The sequence below is a fragment of the Monodelphis domestica genome, chromosome 3 (genome assembly GCF_027887165.1).
Source record: "Monodelphis domestica isolate mMonDom1 chromosome 3, mMonDom1.pri, whole genome shotgun sequence".
Classification (NCBI taxonomy): Eukaryota; Metazoa; Chordata; class Mammalia; order Didelphimorphia; family Didelphidae; genus Monodelphis; species Monodelphis domestica.
Window position 1 is genome coordinate 326,753,904 of NC_077229.1, and position 19,250 is coordinate 326,773,153.

Here is a 19,250-nt window from a genome sequence, read left to right on the forward strand (position 1 = left end):
ATTTTCAAAAGATCAGAGATTCTTTAAGGGGTTCAAGTATTCTTTTGAATTTTCCACACATCATTTCAAGGTGATATTTAAGATGTTCTCTTGGTTCACTGCATATACAACATATCAGTATTCATGATAATGAAGAGTTGGTAGTAATGAATGATTTTATCATAATTTCATCTTTTATCAGAATGTCACTTACCCATAATTTGGAATATAGAGTATGGGGAAAATTCCATTTAAAATACATGTCATTTGGAAAATACACTCTTTGGGAGGAATTATGCTTTTTGGGTTTTGATTTTGTATTTTTCCAGAAAGAGTTTTTCACTTGGATCATAGTATTCTAGATTTAGAGCTAGAAGGGCCCTTAAAGGTCATTGTGTTCTTTATTTTAGAGATGAGGGAATAGGCTGAGAAAGGTTAAGTGACAAGGTCACATGGCTTGTAAGGATTGAAGGCAGGATTGAAATCCAAATCTTCCAAGACTACAAGTCTAGGAATGTTTTAAATATTGTATTAATAATGTGTGACTTAAAGTGCATAAAACCAGAAATTTCATTTGGAGTGACATAAATATTTTTTAAAACAATTATTTGGATACCATTTGAGTTTATAACTTATTTTTAGTGTTTTTGTATTTCCTTGCATCTGTTTTTGCCTAGTTAGAATTCTTTATACAACTGTTCTAGTACCCAAATTTTTTCCTTCCTCCCACTACCCTTCATTTTCAACTTGTACCCCACGTTTATCTAACCCTTTCTGGAATGCCAAGAAGGCCTAGAACCTGGACAAGGTGGCTAGTAAGGGGTGTTAAATGACCCAGGGAGTAGTACTTAAAGAGAGGATCTCATTTCCATAGTTTATGTCATTTCAGTTACATAGCTATCATTTCATCCTTGTGATAAAACAGTAAAAAGATTTCCATTACAGTAGGCTGGTGTTTTGCAGTAAGCTTTGGTTTCCTTTGGGATGAAAGTTCACAAATACAAGTTATTTTTATCCTGCCAAGCAGAAATTTTTTTTACATATTTGAAGTAAATTTTTGATATCTCATGAAATAATAAAATTTTGTTGTACTACAAAGAATCATCAATTTAGGGAGAACAAGATAATTCTAAATTTTGCAATTTAATTGTTTTTAATTATCTTTTAGGCTAAGTTAAATAGCATTGAGAATTCCTAAGCAGCATAGATGAGTTTTAAAATTTTTTCCTACCAATTACATGTACATGTAATAACAAATTTCCATGTAAGTTTTCGTAAGTAATATGATTGAACTTATCTCCCTCCCTCCCTCCTTTCCCTTTCCTCTCTTGGAGTTGGCAGGTGATTTGAACTAGGTCTATTACCAGGGAAAACATATTTCCATATTGTTCCTTTTTAAGTGAGTAATCTTATAAAACCAAAAACCTAAACCCAACTAAACTACAGTGAAAAATCATATGCTTTGATCTGCATTCTGACTCCATCAGTTCTTTCTCTGAATGTGGATAGTTTTCTTTGTCGTAAGTCCCTCAGAATTGTCCTGGATCATTGTATTGCTGAGAGTAATTAAGTTTATCACAGTTGATCATTCCACAATATTGCTGTCACTGTATACAATGCTTTCCTGGTTCTGCTTATTTCACTCTGCCTCAGTTCATGTAGGTCTTTCCAACTCTTCCTGAAATATTCCACACATGATTCCTTATGTACGTTCCATTACCATTATAATCCGGACTTTATTCAGCCATTCCCCAATTGGTGAATATCCCTTTAGTTTTCAATTCTTGGCCACCCCAAAAAAGCAGCTACAAATATTTTTGGGCAAGTAGGTCCTTTCCCCTTTCATTTTATCTCTTTGGGATACAAACCTAGAAGTGGTATTACTGGATCAAAGGGTATGGTTGGATCAGTTCACAACCCCAAGAGCAATGCTTTAATGTCCCAATTTGGCCAAGTCCCCTCAACCTTTATCATTTCCTTTACTGTCATATTGGCTAGTCTAATAGGTGTGAGATTATAGTTTTTTAATTTGCATTACTCTATTTGAAGGATTTAGAACACTTAGCTGAAAAACAAATGCCTTTCGCCATTTGCCAAGTGAGGAATGACGTGTAATTTTATAAATTTATTTTGTTCTGTTTGTATTATAGAAATGAGACCTTTATCAGAGAAAAGTTATATAAAATTTTCTTCCTGTTTGCTTTTTAATTTTGGTTGCATTGACTTTGTACTAACCTTTTAATTTAATGTGAACAAAATTATTCATTTTATATCTTGTAATAGTTCCTATCCCTTGTTTGGTCATAAATTCTTCCCTTCCCCATATATCTGACATGTAAACTATGTTCTCCTAATTTACTTATATTATCATTCTTTATGTCTAAATCACATGCCCATTTTGAACTTATCTTCCTATAGGATGTGAGACATTGATCTATACCTAATTTTTGCCATTCTGTTTTTCAATTTTTCCAGCAGTTTTATATCAAATAGTGAGTTCTTATCCCCCAAACTGGGTTATTTGTGCTTTTCAAACACTAGATTGCTGATATCACTTAACTCTAATCTATTCTATTGATTCACCAATCTATTTCTTAACCAGTACCAAATTGTTTTGATGATTTCTGCTTTGTAGTACAGTTTAAGGTCTGTTACTGATTGCTTTTCAGTCTTTTGGCTAAGATCAAGTATAACATCTGGTACTGCTAAGCCACACATTTTTTATTAGTTTCCTTGATGTTCTTGGTCTTTTGTTCTTCCAGATTAATTTTGTTATTATTTTTCTAATTCTATAAAATGTTTTTTTTTGTGGTTTGATGTGAATGACACCTGGATGAGTTTTTTATATGATATGTTTTACATATATTTTAATAAGAAACTTTATCAAAGGCTATGTCTATTAGCAGTATTAACAGTCTTAATACCTCTTAGAAAAGTATTGACTCATTCTATCTTTATTTTCATCTTTAGGAAATATCAGTCTGCTAATTCCTTCACAGTCTCTAAAGTAACAGGTTAGTTTTAACCAATTTTTAATGCAATTGATTTTTATTACTTTTCCTAGATACTTATTCATTTTTACTTGCATTTCTTTAGTTCAAGCCATCACTTGTGAAACAACAGTGGAACAGTTATGCCCATTTCACAAGCCTGCTTCCCACTGCCCGAGGTAACATTCTTGAAAACTTGATTCTTGTTTGTACATTTAAGATTGGAACTGTGATTTGATTAGTACAGGTAGCTGCTCTATGAGGAATTTTCATATAATAATATGCAGGTTGCAAACTTTTTGTAACTTATAGACTGAGAAAGTATCCTAGGCCATTTCTAGAGTTTAAGAATTATTAAATTATATTATATTATAAATATTATAGGAGTTCCTTGTACCTAAGTCATGTAGTAGATAGCTCACTGGGCCTGGAATTAGGAAGAGCTGATTTGAAATCCTGCTTAATATACTTAGTTTTTCACCCTGGTATGTAGCTAAATCTCTGTTTGTCTTAGTTTGTAAGATGGTGTTCATAATAACATCTACCTCCCAGATAAGTACGTGCAAGTTGAACCTCTTGGTATTTTGGGGTACTTCCCTAAAATTACTAGAAAACTAATCTATTCTATTCCTGTCATCCAAGAGCTAACACATAAATTGCATACCATGCATACATGATGCATTAAATTGTATACAACATGTTAACTCCTACATAGGACTGTACCATATGATGCAATATACTGAATGATTTCTCCACAAAGATACTCTCTCCTCTTTGGGGTTTTATGACATTTCTCTACTGATTCTTTTCCCTGTCAAACTTCCTTTTGGTCTCCTTTGATGGATCATCATCTATATCACAACTGTAAATTGTGTACCTTCAAGATGCTGTCCTCACCCCTTGCCTCTATACTCTTTCTCTTTGTGACTTCATTATCTTCTATATGTGGGCCAATCATCTCTGAATAGGTGATTCCCACATCTATATATTCCACCCCTCCATCTTGTGCTCCAGTTTTGCATCATCAACTGACTTTTGGATATTAAAAATTGGATGTCTTGCCTCAGACTCAGGATGCTCAGTACAGAACTCATTATCCTTTCCATCAAACCTACCACTCTTCCCCTCCTTATTTCTGCCAAGGCTATGATTATCCATTTAATCATCAGGCTCAAAATATAAAGTAATTTTCAGTTCCTTACTTTCCCTCATTCTAATATCCATTTAACAATTTTTCAAACTTCTTCATGGCAAGAACTATTCTATTTTTGTCTTTAATATAGTGCCTTGCACATAGTAGGAGTTCAATAAATGCTTTTGGATTGTTTTTTGGGGCATTATTTCTTGTTGTTAATTCAGTTGTGTCCAAATTTTTGTGACCCCATTTGGGCTTTTCTGCAAAGATACTGCAGTGGTTTGCCATTTTGTTCTATGGTTCATGTTACAGATGAGGAAACTTAGGTAAGTAGGACTAAGTTACTTTCTCAGGGTCACATAGCTAATAAGTATCCAAGGCTGAATTAAAACTCATGAAATGAGTCTTTTTGACTCTAGGCCTGGAACTCTTTCCAGTGCTCCTAGTTGCCTTCTCACAAAAACAGATATTACTACATGTTTGGTCTGTTTCTGAAGTTATTTAATTGCTGTATAAGATTAGTTATTTCAGCATCCTATCTTTAACTTGATTAATCTCCTGTATTTTTTTTTAATTCCAAAGCATCATCAAATTTAACTGTTACTACAAAATAACCAGAAATTATAAATGCCCACTATCATCCTCTAAAGCTTAGGTGGTAGAAAAAGATTATCATCTAGCATTTGGTAAGCACCTACTTACTATGCTACAGGTATTGTATTGGAAACTGGTGATTCAAAGACAAAAAAGAAATAGGCAGGAGCTTACATTTTAAAGAAATAAAAAGTAGTATTTGTGCAAAGGATCTCAGCATTAGGCATTTTTTTCATTAATGTATAATTTTATTTGGCACATATTTATTAAGTGTATATTATGTGCAAAGAACCTGGCATAATGTACATATAAGTATACTAATAAATATTCCTTGAATTAATTTCTATAGTAAATATCAAAGCCCCAATACTACATATGCTATTTATATGTACTGGTTGGAGATATTCTGATGAAGATGCACATATTAAACAGAACATTCTTATTCTACCTAAATGAAACATAGTACACAATTTTTAGTTATATTTCAGTTATTTAATTCATTAAGCATAATTAATGAATAGTAAATATCCTGAATTTTACATGATAAATTATAATTCTTTAAATAGATATGTTAATCTTTTGTATACCAAAAAAAAAGAGCCCATTAGGCCATTTCATAGTGTTCAAATAGTTAAAGAGATTGGTTTTCATTAGTGGTTGAAATATTTAAATCTGTCATCATGGCTTCTTTTCAATATCCTGTGATATTTTGAATTAAATTTACTTTAATTTTTTAAATGATATATTTTATCATAAATAAAGGCATTGTTTGAGTTGTAGAATTCTTCAGACCAAGCTGAAGAATAGATGCTAATCTATATCAATAAAGGGAGTTTTCTCATTTGGAGTTCCGTATATTAATAAAGTCACAACTCTTTCCCTGACAAAATGCAGCATACACTGAGTTCCATAAACCATATAAAAAAGGTCATCTTATTACTCAGGATTTATGCCATATATGTTACTCAGGTAATGTGAGATTCAGATAATGAGAAGATATATTTTAGTAGGTGATCATTCTTATTTCTCAGGCAGAATGTTGTGGGTAACCTTAGAAAACCCACCATGCTTTAGATTCTTCGGGGGGAAAAAATAACATCAAAAGAAAAGAAGACTCATGCTCTTTGGTACTTCTAACTCCATATTTGGGTGGGTGGAGTACCTTTTTGTGGGTAGCAGAGAAGGCATCAATATTGAAGACTGTCTTGACTTTCTGCATGGTTATAAATATTGCTTAACCACTGAAGTACTGTATAGCTACAATCAGTTTTATCTTGGACTATTTAGAGTACTCAGATGTAGTGGGGGTTTTGAAATCATTCCCAAAAAGCTAAATGTCTTAAATGATGGTGGCTTCACTGTTCTTTGATTTTTTTTAACCCCTAGTCATTCCCTTCCCTGAAAGCTTTCCTTACCTGTAATTTATTCTAAAGAAATACAAAATAAACAAGTGAAGGGGTAATTTTTTAAATGACAAATTTGGGATACACATTGAAATGATTTCTTCAGATTGCCACTTAGGCATTGTAGTCTTGATGGAGTAGAAACTTGATTTGCCCTATTGAAATTTGAATCTAAAATTTTCTTCAGTTAAAAGAAAACTTTATTATGAGAAAATCTAAGTTTAAGGAAATCAAATCATGTTTTATATTTTATAAAACTATCATTTATTTTATTTGTACAAATCCCTACCTGCTCTTTATAAGTAAGGAATGATAATAATTAAAAATGGATCCTCACCAGAACACCAAAGTTCTTAACTATAAAAGAGCTCATTGTCATGTATTTCTAAATATATCACAAGTCAGAATCATGTTTGCCAAATTATAACTACACAAAAGAAGAATCTAATATGATCTCACTAATTTTTAATGCAGGTTTCCTAATACTACTGATTTAATGCAAGTTTTCCTTAATCCTGTTTCCTAATACTGATTTAAGAAATTTGTAATATGCCAATATTGACAGGTTAAACTGAAATATAACTGTAATGAAAAAATCCAATTTGTTTTTTGGGTAAATTATCGCTTCTGGCTATGAGGTTCACTTTTAAGCAAAGGAGAAACAATACTCCACTTAAATGATGAGCACACATATTTTTGTAAGTGTGATGACTATACTAAGAACTATGTGCTGTGTCTTCTGTCAGGAAGTTTCCCTATAACAAGTCTGTTACAAAGGGATTAACATTTTTCTCAGGATATACTTCCCATTTTGTCTTTGAAAATTTTTACTTTTTAATAAAATTCTAAACTGTTATCTAGATTCAATTGTAATTTACTATTTTTAGTGATTTTTTTATATGTGTTAGAAATTCCCACTAAGAATGTGTTAATAAGCTATCACGAGTTTTGGGGTTCTTTTTAAACACTTAGATTCTGTTTTGGAATCAATATTACATATCAGTTGTAAGGCAGAAGAGCAGTAAGAGCTAGATAGTTGGGATTAAGTGACTTGACCAGAGTCAAGCATCTAGGAAGTGTCTGAGGCCAAATTTGAACCGAGGATGTCCTATCTCTAGGTTTGCTTTTCAATCCACTGAGCCACCACTGCCCCAACCAGTATGATTTGTAATTCAATTCAAGTTGTTTGTTTTTTTTAAATAGCCTTTGTTTATAAAGCAGACAAATGAATCCTTGCCCTTAAGAAGTTTAGATGAGTTACAGATTACAAAACAATCTCAATCTGAGGAGCCATTGCTTTCTTTTTATCTATTGCACACTGAACTATTTGCCAAGGAACTGACACTCCCCCAACTAAAGTAGATTTTCCAGAGGACTGAACACAAAGAGAACTGAGCATAGAAAAGCCAAGTTTCAGCTTCTGAATAATTTTACTCAAGGCCCAAAGAATCAGCTGTGACTTAAGAATATTAGTTAGAAATGATCTCCATGTTTATCTAATCCTGTCTGTATATCAAATGAGATAATATTTATAAAAAACAAAGCAAAACATTTCCTGCAGTACAATATTAGGTGCTATAAATGCTAATTTCCTTCCCTTCTCAGACTGGTTGTAACCTTAACTCAGATTACTCCCATTCTTGTAATTTATTCCCCAGCTAAGCTTCATTGTAGCCCTCTTTCCTTCTTTCAGGTCTTCCTTTGTTCTTCTGTCTCTATGCCTCTTTACTCATCCCAACCCTAAAATGGACTTCCCTAGCCCCTAGAACCCATATCCAATGCAATCTTTTCGTAAAACCTTGACACACCTTTCAATGTCAAGATAAAAGTGATTTCATTTTCAAATTTTGTGGAGCAAATTATGCTCAAATCACTATCTTTTCTATCATGATTTTTTGGTATGCTTTTTCTTCCCTATCACCATTATACTATAAGTTACCTAAGAACAGGGAATTATATCAGAGTTATTTCTGTATCCCCTGTGACTTGTCCTAGTAGAACTTAGTTTATTTGGATGAATAGATAATGAATTAGGAAAGAGAGATCAGTTGGCACCTCCTTTCTCAGCTATATTTTCCTAGTGGGACATTACTGGAGATATCTCAGAGTTTTTCCTCTACAAGTTTCCCAATAATCATTTTCCAATCTGAAGTGTTCAAAAATAAGGCATATTATTACATTTTTTTCTTTTAAAAATGCCTAAAAGTTTTATGTGTGCATGAATGAGTGTGTCTGTGTATTGAAGGGATATGCTATTTGAATCTTAAGAACGAATGTCATTCCTCTGAAGAAGAAAAAATATTTGAAAGCATTATCTAAAATATTTAAATTACTTGTAATAGTCTTTTGACAAAGTATTACTGATCCTTTTTAGCAATGTCTTTGGCATTCTAATATTGCTTTGATGTTATATATCTGTGCCTTTCTATGCAAAGTGTTTCTTTTTTTTTCCACTTTATATATTTCTCATTTGAAAATTCCAGATTGGGGCATGCCTGAGGAGTTTGTTTTCTCTTTGCCAGCCTGTTGAACTGAGAAAATACAGGGCATCTCTAATTTGATGTGATTAGTTGAGCACTGACAATGTTTATGTAAGCAGTAAAGACCTGGAAACACTTTTTAACCAGAGGCATATAACATCTCTAGTGTGTGTGTGTGTGTGTGTGTGTGTGTGTGTGTGTGTGTGTGTGTGTTTGTGTGTGTTTTGGTTTGTTTGTTTTCTTGGCCCAAAAAAGTAGAACTGGGCTGGGAAAAAAAGGAGCAAAAAGAAAGGTAAAAATAAGTTGAACAAATTTTTTCTATTGTCACATTTGCACAAAAAGGAATGATAAAGAAAAAGAAATATAGATCAGAGTTCCTTTTTGTATCTATGAACATATATTCATTATAAAATATATTTTTCAGGGTATATTGTCCTCGCAATTGCATGCAAGCGAACCCACACTATGCTCGTGTAATTGGAACTAGAATTTATTCTGATGTAAGTAGTCTAATTTATATAACTCTAAAGTACTTATACCTATGAACTGTATACCATTAATTTTTTGTATCTTTACATGGCAAGGCAAGGAAAACTTATAGGCTGATATACACTCATTTAAAACAAATGCATATTAGAGTTAGAAAATAAATATTCATAATTATTTTCTGATCATAGACACTATTCTCTTGCCAATGTCTTTATTCCTGAGGATTGAATTAAACTTTTTTTGGTTGAGACTAAGTAAAAATGTGGAGTCAAATTAAAAAAAAAAAATATATATATATATATTATATATATACCACTATTTTTTTCTTGTAACCTAGTTCTTCCCTGGCTCATGGAGAGAGATTTCTTGTGATATTATTGGAAAAGGAAAAAACTTCATTTCTTTGTGTTACATGCAAGGGAAAAATAAAATTTATCAAATATTAAAAATACTTTTAATGTCAATATGACGTTGTAGGAGCCTAGATTCCAGTGGACACAGCAAATTTAGTAACTAAGAAAAAACAGATAGATGAGGTATTTCGAAATGCATTGTGTAACTAAAGTTAAGAGTGTTTAACAGGGGAACAATCATGGCAGAGAAAAATATATAGGTTAGATTTCAAAGTATGGTTTAGCACTAAGGAATGGTCAATACATTCTAGATAAGTCTGAAAGTGAGGGATGAGCAAGCTTCATGCAGGGATTAGAAGGTGGTTTGCTCCTCTACAATGAAAAGTTTGAGCTCACTCCCAGATGAATAATATGAAAATAATTAATTTAGAACAGTAGAAGAGAGCTTGAACTTCTAGATGGAAGTGTCTTTATGACATATTCAGGGTTTTAAGTTGTTGAAAATCACATAAACAATCATTGAGGAAGATGATTATTGCTTTAATGAGTCATGAAAACCTCATGTTTCTTGGTGTTCTCAACAAGTCCTAGCATGTTAGAGCTAGAAGTTAGACAATCAATCCATTTCATTATATACAGATGAAGAAACTGACTGCCCCCAAAAGGGAAATAATTTGCCCAAGATCAGAGCTGGGATACAACTTTTGTCTTCTCTTGATCAATCTAGTACTGTTTTACTGTCCAGAAATAGTAGTCCTTGTTGTTTGTTGTCTTCTCTCATTCTCCATACAATCAGTTCCCAAACCTATCTGTACTGTCTTCTCACATTCATCCCTTTCCATTTCTACAGCTGCTGTCCTCCTTACCAGGACATCACTCCTTTTCCTGCTTCCCATACTCCTCTCTAAAGCAAAGCTCTTATGTTCCTCTCAAAACATCTTTAATGGGTCTCATTTGCTTAACTACTAACCTCTCAAGACATGAAAATTCTTATTTATCTACTCAGCCTAATTTTCCAAAAAAGATCTTTTGTTACTATCCTAATGGCCAGCATTTTGCTTTGCCCATACAAATTCTGTAAATACAGTGTCCTGGAAGTGTAGATGTATACTTTAATAACTTAAAAGTGCACTAAGACTTTTGGAATATCCTGTATTTGTTGAATTGAAGAATGTATTATCCTCAGAGAATTTATAGGGAGAAAATCTCTATAAAGTAAATATTCCAGGTAATTATAATTTTTGGAGGGGAGGGGCTGTTTACTTTGTACCTTATTTACTTGCTGTAAAACCTTTAGTAGATAAGCTGTTTTGTCCTTCACTTTGTTAATTTTTAAAAATTATATTGAACATACGATATAGTTGATAGCTTTGTAATATTTTCTTTAGAACTTGAAATATATGTGGAAACTTCTTTGAATTGCCATATAATTTGTAAATGACAAACGATTAATGCAGCAACTTGTACCATAGAAAAATAATCATTAAAATTATGGAAATTAAGAAAACCTAAAATTTATATATATATATATGAAATTTCTTTCTGTTTTAGTACCAAGTCTACAACAAAGAGTAAAGAGTAGGCAAATGGCTTGCTCAGGGTTACACATCTAGGACATGGCTGAGGTCAGATTTGAACTAGCTCCTCACAATTCCAGACCTGGTGCTCTATCCAGTGTGCTACCAGCTGCCCCATACCTATAACCATCAACAGTTTCCTAGATCCTTTGAAGATTAAGTGACATAAAAGGGTTCACACAGCCAGTATATTTCAAGAGGTAGAAGTTGAGACCAGCCCTTCTGGTGCTGAAGCTGACTGTCTCTACATTCCACCACCACCAGTAATAACAATATTAATTGCTAACATTTGTATAGCACTTACAATATATCTAACAAAAGTGCATTACAAATATTATCTTATTTGAGCCTCACAACAACCCTAGGAGATAAATGATATTATCCCTATTTTACAGATGAGGAAACTGAGGCATAAGGAGGTTGTGATTTACAAAAGTTCACATAGCTAGTATATGTCAAAGGTAGGAGTTGAGACCAAGTTTTCTAGTACTGAGGCTGATTCTCTATATACTAAACCATCTCTGAACATAATTGAACCCTTTCTTAATTACTCAGGTTACAATAATTAAACTTGAGTTCTTTTGCTAATCTGTGAGACAGGATATTTCTTAACCCCTTGGTGATACAGGGCTATTTATTCCTCCCTACAGACATTCTTCCTTTGCTTGATGTTTTCCATCATTTGAGGAGAATGAAAAAAAGTAGCAGATTGGGAACTGAAATGTGGGTTGTAGTTCCAGTTCTGCTAATAGCTAATAATATGATCATCTTGGGGTCACCTTTTCTGCTTCCTGGTCAATCAAAGAAATGTGTAGATTGAACTTTCTTTTTCCCTCTGCTCTCAGCTGTGTTCCACTTTCCATTGCATCCTTTCTCTTTGTTGTTGCTGCCATGTTTTTATTCATTATATTTGAGTATATACAGAAGGTGGGTAATTCAGCCACTCTTCATGAAGAAAAGTACATTTATGATTAACTAGGCTGCTTAGAAATCTTTTCAGGGTGTATGTATTTATGTGTTTGTGACTATTTTCTAGATAGTTAATGTAGGAAAATTTGGCCTCTGACTGAGTATTCCACATTACTCTACATGTTTAGTAAATTATTTCAGTTTGACATCTTCCATAAGATTAATTATGATTTTTCTTTAGTATGCCCATATTAATGTTTTATTGAAATATTCTCAGTTACTGATTCCCTAAGTAAAAACATTCCATTATAGATGTATCTAGTTCTTTAAGAATATAATTAATGAAAATCCACCATTTTCCTAGTATTCCAGCAAAACTATTTGTCTGTCCATAGTGTAAGCTCAGTTTATTTTTAGTTGGAAGATTGAGATGCAGAAATTGAGATCCTGGTAAATTTGAATATTCAATAACATGTTTTAAAAATGCCATTCACCTTCAAGGATGAAAGCTTCGCTTTAAATAAAGGAGCAAATGGCTAAGGGTGGAGAAAGGTGGTATGTTACAGGTAAAAGCCCAGAGCCCATAAGAGGAGGAGATGAAATTAGGTTCAAGTTCTACCTCTGGCCCTGATTTTCCATGTCCTTGAGTAAACCACTTAAACACTCTGGATCTCAGTTTCCTCATTTGTAAAATCAGGAGATTAGATTAGATAGTCTCTGAAATTTATTTCAGTTTTATATTTGTGTCCTTTTGAACTGAATTGCCTCTTTGTCATTCACTATATATGCAGATACAGTTCACACATGTAATTCTTGAGAAAAGATTTTGGATTTTCATTCTAGTTAATTGCAAATTCTCCGTGTTCAATATAAGGGAGTACCATTGTTTCCATTATAAATTCCTCATTGTTTTCACACTGTGCATCTTTGTTCTGGTAAAGACTGGGTATGAAGAGAAAATCTTTTTTGACCTTTGAACTTGTTCAGGAATGCACACCAGCTGCCCAGGCATAGGAGAAACAATTGCTTAAGAATACTTTAAAGTGCTTAAAGTTTAATGAATGGTATATCCAGGCACTTTTTATTGCCTTTGGAAAATGTTGATAATTCTCTTCTAACAGAACAGGATAAATCACGAAATATGTGTTGAATTACTGTTAATCCCATTCGTTATGAATTATATCTAATGCAAATATTACTTGAGTGAAGGGCTTAAAACTATGATTAAAATGCCTTTGCAGACTCATGATGCACATTTGTAGATAGTAGCCAGTTCACTGTGTTACAAAAGGGAAGAAATGATTAAGGAGCTTGGCATTTAGATTCCCTGATAGGTTAAATACCAAAAGATAACAGAAAGTAAGGTTGTGCAATTGTGGAAGAAATGTTTTTGTTAACCTGTAATGCTCATGAGACAGAACATATGTGCAGAAAGTAAAAAAAAAAAAAGCAGTAGTCTAAATCAATGAAATAAGGATTAAAAGAAGAAAAATGAGGACATGGGATGGGGATGATCTTTGTCTTGCTTGGGGGTGTTTAGGAAGTCTTCAAGAAAAGAGTACTTAGTTTTGTCTGACCATAGTCAGCTATACAAATATTTCAGTAGACTATTTCGAAGAAAGGAAATATTCAAAAATACTTTGAAGAATTTAAAGATTATTATTTGATCTTCACAGGAGTTCTTAATCTGCTCTCTGTGAATATGGTTTAAAATATTTTAATAACAATATTTCAGAATAATTGACTTCCTTTATGATTTTACAAATTCTAGTTTCCATATTTTAAAATATTCTAATAATGAAGGGATCCATATACTTTACTAGATTGCCAAGGTGTTCATGACACACAAAAGTCTAACCCCTGCTTTGGAAATAGGATATTTCTTATAGCTTTGAAGGGATTTGAAAAGCAAACACTTTCCATTCAACCAGTGAATGTTTTATTTTTCATATGAATTCTACCTCAATATAACTTTTTTTCCTATAATGGATAACTAAAACATTTATATTAAGGGAAATTATCTCTCTCTCATGACTTACTGTGGCTTTAAAAATTAACTACCTACTGACCAGTCTTCTGATGATGAATGTTTCCCTATTTTACCAGTCTGGTCCTTGGTCAACAGAATACCATTCTGTTTTCACACCTTTTCTTGATGACTTTCCAGCACAATAGAACCTCTTAGACATTGTGTTATGCTGGCATAGCCTTTAAGCACCCAGGACCACCTTCAGACCAGGATGAGTTATCAGAATAGGATGAAAAAGGAAGTGGAGAAGTCTTCTAGCCTTTCATTCTAAATCCCACTGTTCTTTACACAACACTGCTGTTTCCCAGAAGATTATATTGAGTTGAAAGAATTAGTAAAATAATTTATACCCACAACAGTCATTCAAAATTTTAAGAAAATGCTAGTATTATTAATGATAGTAACATTTAATGATAAATTCTAATTGAATATGATAAAATGATTGAAAAGCACCAGAAATGCTACTCTACTCACTGTAATTAATTACAAGACATATTCCATATTACATTTCAAATCAACTATTCAGTCAACTGCCATCATTAAAAATACAGTAGAATCTGTAGCTATTTTTCTTCCTTATTCAATAATAGGAAGTGCCATTTCCAAATGAAACATATTTGGAGGAAAAAAAATAAACAATCATAAACTGTGAGTACATGCAAAATGGACAAAGTAGGAAATTTTTTTTTGAATAACATTGGTTTGTATTAATTAAAGGTTCCAAGTCCCAGTGGGATGGATATCTTTGAAAGAAGAGCAAACCAACTAGCTTATTATCTGATTTCTCCTATCTATGTTGGCTCTATTTATGGACGGTAAACTATTTAAGCAGTGGTACCTAAACAGGGGATCATCTGCCTCATCATTGCAATCATTCCTTTGGCTCATTTGACCAGAATTTTCTTATTTGACCTTTTTCATATTTCCAGACATTAATTCTCAGATTGGCAGCAGAGTAGAGATAGATGATCTCGAATCTCATGTCACACATTGCATCTATGAATCTCTGTAATGTGTTGATTTATCAAAGCCCTTCAGATGTTCAATAGAAGTTGTTAGTTGTGTCCTTACATATAAATTTAAATTTACCACCAGTTATTTAGATGTAATATAAGGAAACAATTAGAAAATGGGACATATTAATACTTTTTTTTTCTTTCACCCTTTCAGGTATCTAGCATTTGCAGAGCAGCTGTTCATGCTGGTGTCGTTCGTAATCAGGGTGGTTATGTGGATGTCATGCCAGTAGACAAGAGAAAAGTTTATATTGCCTCTTTTCAGAATGGCATCTTCTCAGAAAGGTAACACCCATAATTATCACCTAGTATAATTTCTCTCTCCGTTAATAGGTTTATGTAGTTGATATGGCTTAAAGGTCAAGAGACTAGGGCAGTGTGTGGGTTTTTCATGCTTGTATAATAGTTGGCTCTTAAATTACTGGAGAAGCTGCAGTACCAGAACTGCCTGTCTCCTGTAAGCTTATAATTCATAACCTGAAAAGCTGATTACAAGTCAGAACAACTCTATTGTTAATTGATTTTTTATTTAAATGCTTTATTTAATTAATTAATTTAGAATCTTTTTCTATGGTTTGTTTATTGATTTTTCAAGAAATATTTGATAAACGTTTTCCTTTCTTTCTAGGATTTTCTAGATTGAAATTATTTAAAGTATATTAAATGAGAAGAAAACAGGTTTTTTTTTGTTTATCTAATTTTACTATAGGCTGTGTAACTAACATTGTGTGTGAGTGTGTATGTGTGTATGTTTAAATAAATGGTAAACTTGGTTTTTCTCAAGGCCCTGGTCACTCCCTGATGGAAAATTAAATTCTATTTTGCTTCACCAACTTGACTAAGGAACAAATTATGTGAGAATTTAGAAGTGAGGATGTTGTTCTCATAAACATTTATTCATACTCACTCATAATTCATGCATTTTTATTCTTTTGCAGCTTGCAGAATCCTCCAGGAGGGAAAGCATTCAGAGTATTTGCTGTTGTTTGAATAGGACAAATGAAATACACAATATTAAAAAGAGCACTTGGAAGGGGATCATAAAGTTTAATCAAAATGCTATGCTGTATTTCTAAATTGTATAAAGCTGTAATACTGTTGTATAGAAGACATCAACTCTTTGCAGCCCCCCAAAGTGTCAGTTACATGTAAATCTGGATAAATTCTGTAAAATAAAAGCATGGGATATTATTGGGAAAATATCTTGAATATGAAACAGTTTCACAGATCCTGTGTTAAATATTGCTATATTTTCTTAGCAGTTATTTCTATTATGGTTAATTACATAGTCATAAATGTTCTATTTTTCCTTGATCTGAATGTTATTATGTGGTGCTTTTTGTATGCCACTGATAGAATAAATCTAAAAGTATAAATGGATGAACTCAGAGAGATCACCTATTGCATTTAAAAATAGCCAACTCTGAAAATGAATAGAAACTGTGCTGTCATGATTTCCATTTTCCAAAGTCTGCTATTACTTACCTGAATAAGCTCCAGTGTTTTTCAAGTTTATTTCTGTACAGTTTTTCTCATCTTTTAGGTTTAGGCATGAGTTGAGTTCACACTTCATATTGATTTTTTTCCCTTTTTTTTGTAAGCAGATTGTCAATCTCAAAACCAAATCTACCTAAAAAGTTGATAAAAGATAATTTGATGCCTCAGAATCTTTCAAATCAAATACATAGCCCCTAAATGGACCATGTATTTAGTGGTAGGTGGAATAAAACAGCAGTAATGATGTAAACATATGCATAGTGGTCATATAGCATATATAGTAGAAACAAGAGTAAACAGACTGAAGATTTCATGTACTCTTGAAATTAAAATTGTACCTTTTTTGTTTTATATCCTGGCAAATACTCCTGCAGGCCAGGATGTATAGGGGCAAAATGTCTTAGGAAGATGAATTCATATAATTGCTTCACCATTGCCATTGATTTTCTTTATGGTGAATGGCCTCATGCATTAATTTTTACCATATTATGGTATATGAAAACATATAATGCTAATGTTATGTTTGTTTCTATGAAAAATGTATTGTGCTTTAAGACTAAAAAGCTGTTAAACTTTATTTTTGGTATTTTTTTTTCCTGCTTGTGAATTTACTATTTACTATTTTCCTCTTCCCATAAATATATTGACATTCTTCATGTTTCAGAGTTGGGCTTTTTTTTTCCCTATCCTTATTTGCTGCGTGGACTACCTCATATAGTTAAGCAAGTTTATTTAGGCTTAGCAATGATTTTGAATAAAATGAATAAGTGTTCTTGCAAATAGCAACTTCATAGGTATTTTCATCTGGTTTTATATTAACAAAAACCACACTGGAAAGGAACCAGGAGAGAGGTGAAAGACTCAAAAGTAGACTGTATTTTTTATGGCTGTAAAAAAAGTTGACTGTTTAGAAGAGTCTTAGTCATGAAAACTTTCAGAAATTGAACAAATGTGTGCTCGTCAGGTTAGTGGCATTGTGACAGAGGTAGTGGTATTGAGAGGAAAAAGGTGTTGAACTTAGGTCAAGTATGGTCAGAGATGGAAAAGGAAGAAGGTTGGATGGGAGCTGTGACTGTCCTTTGCCTATCTTTGCATACTCAGGAATGCATTAATGCTTATTGACCAACTGACTGACTGAATACAAAGTGATTTGAATGGCGAGATGGTTGCTGGAGAACAGAGTTACTTGCAAATTTGAGGAATATTATGCATGATAATGCTTCATAGAGTGTCCTTGGTAAGAAGAATTTCTAGCTAACTCATATTTACTCCAAATTTTTCACTGAAAATATTTTAGATGCAATATTTTTTTCTGAAGAAAAGCTATATTTGTGGATATATGTGCACACACACATGCACATATGTGTATATATGTATAGGTGTCTTTGTAAATTTGCTTCTCTGTCATGAAGCAAAAAAGAAATGGATGACACTCAACAAAAGGCAGTCATCTCTTTGATTACTCAGAATCATTTTAAGTATTTCACTGGTTTTAATACAGTGATGCTGTGGGAGGTTGAGTAGTTCAGAGCTGTTTTTCCCTACATTAAATGATGCTAGGCATCTGCACAGTTTTAGACACATCTTTTTCTTAATGTTTTTTTTTCTGTTTCTTCCATTGTAGTCAGACTTTGCCACTATTATTCTCCCCAATGTTTTCTGTCTTTAGCTCGTCCACTATCGCTATTTTCCAGCTGATTTGCTACTTCTAATTTGCTGTAGGCAGCAAAAACACATAACGAAATTTCTTTTCATTCTTAGGAAAGAAAGGCAGTTTTAGAATACCCTCTCAGATTACTTTCATCTACCTGGTCTTATTTTATGGTCTAATTATTTATATATTGCCTGCTCTATTATAATGTATGATTCTTGGGGAAAGGTGCATTTCAAAGTTTATTTTTCTTTATTTTTGCCTCTTCCTCTCTCTGGTACATAATATCATCCTTGGAGCATAAAAAGCAATCTGTTCTTATTGTGCTGACTGACTTCTTGAAGAAAGACAGAGTGAGGACAACAAGGAAGTGATAATTCCAATTAACTACACTACCTTGGTCAGACTACAGATGAAGTAATTTTGCTCAATTCTGCACATAACATTTTAGTGAAGATAAGATAAACTAGGTGATTTGGACAGAAATTAGAGAAGAGCCAACAGTATGAGAAAAGGAGTATATGCCATTAGAAGATCTGTAGAAGACACTGGAGATACATAGGATGTATCCTATAAAAAAGAGGTATTTAAAAATGTTAACTGTTAAAATTCTTGAAGAATTATCATGTGAGAGGGGAATATAGTCCTATTTGGGCCCACTCAAGGAGCCATAAATGGGTCAGTGGTGCTAAGAAGCAAGTTTTAGCCTGATGTAAAAAAATATTTTCTGACAGATAAAATTGCTCCAAAATTGAATGGTCTATCTTGTGAGGTAACGGGGTTCCTGCTCTCTGGGATTTCTCAATCAAAAACTGGGTGAAAGATTTGTTGGTATGTTGTAGAGGAGGATTCTTGTGTAATTATAGTTTGAACCTAGATTATCTTTGAAGTGCTGTCAGACTGAGATCCTGTGATTCTGTAAAACCCTCCAATTTCTTCCTGTTACAACACCAAATCTCTTGCTCACTTTCAAAGCACACAGCTATCTCAAGCACTCACCACTAATCCCGATTGCATGTTTATCAAACATGCCTTGCTTCTTTATCTTTTGTAACATTATGTCTAATGGCTCAAATCAATTTTTCCAGTTTGAATTTTAGACAATAGATCACAAGCAGGTTTCAAAAAAACAGTTCAAGTGATTGGTG

The 19,250-nt window shown here is 32.9% G+C and overlaps 1 protein-coding gene across 2 annotated transcripts in view; it reads left to right on the top strand.

The window, feature by feature from the left end:
- The window catches only part of CRISPLD1 (cysteine rich secretory protein LCCL domain containing 1), a 52,806-nt gene extending 35,692 nt beyond the window's left edge, over positions 1 to 17,114 (top strand). For both annotated transcript variants that reach the window (XM_001367488.4, XM_056824118.1), the window contains 5 exons: positions 2,950 to 2,993; positions 3,076 to 3,148; positions 9,006 to 9,081; positions 15,109 to 15,239; positions 15,893 to 17,114. In XM_001367488.4, coding sequence (XP_001367525.2) covers positions 2,950 to 2,993; positions 3,076 to 3,148; positions 9,006 to 9,081; positions 15,109 to 15,239; positions 15,893 to 15,944 — 376 coding nt within the window. In that variant the 3' untranslated portion in view covers positions 15,945 to 17,114. The remainder of the gene's footprint in view (positions 1 to 2,949; positions 2,994 to 3,075; positions 3,149 to 9,005; positions 9,082 to 15,108; positions 15,240 to 15,892) is intronic.
- The last annotated feature ends 2,136 nt before the right edge of the window (positions 17,115 to 19,250 follow it).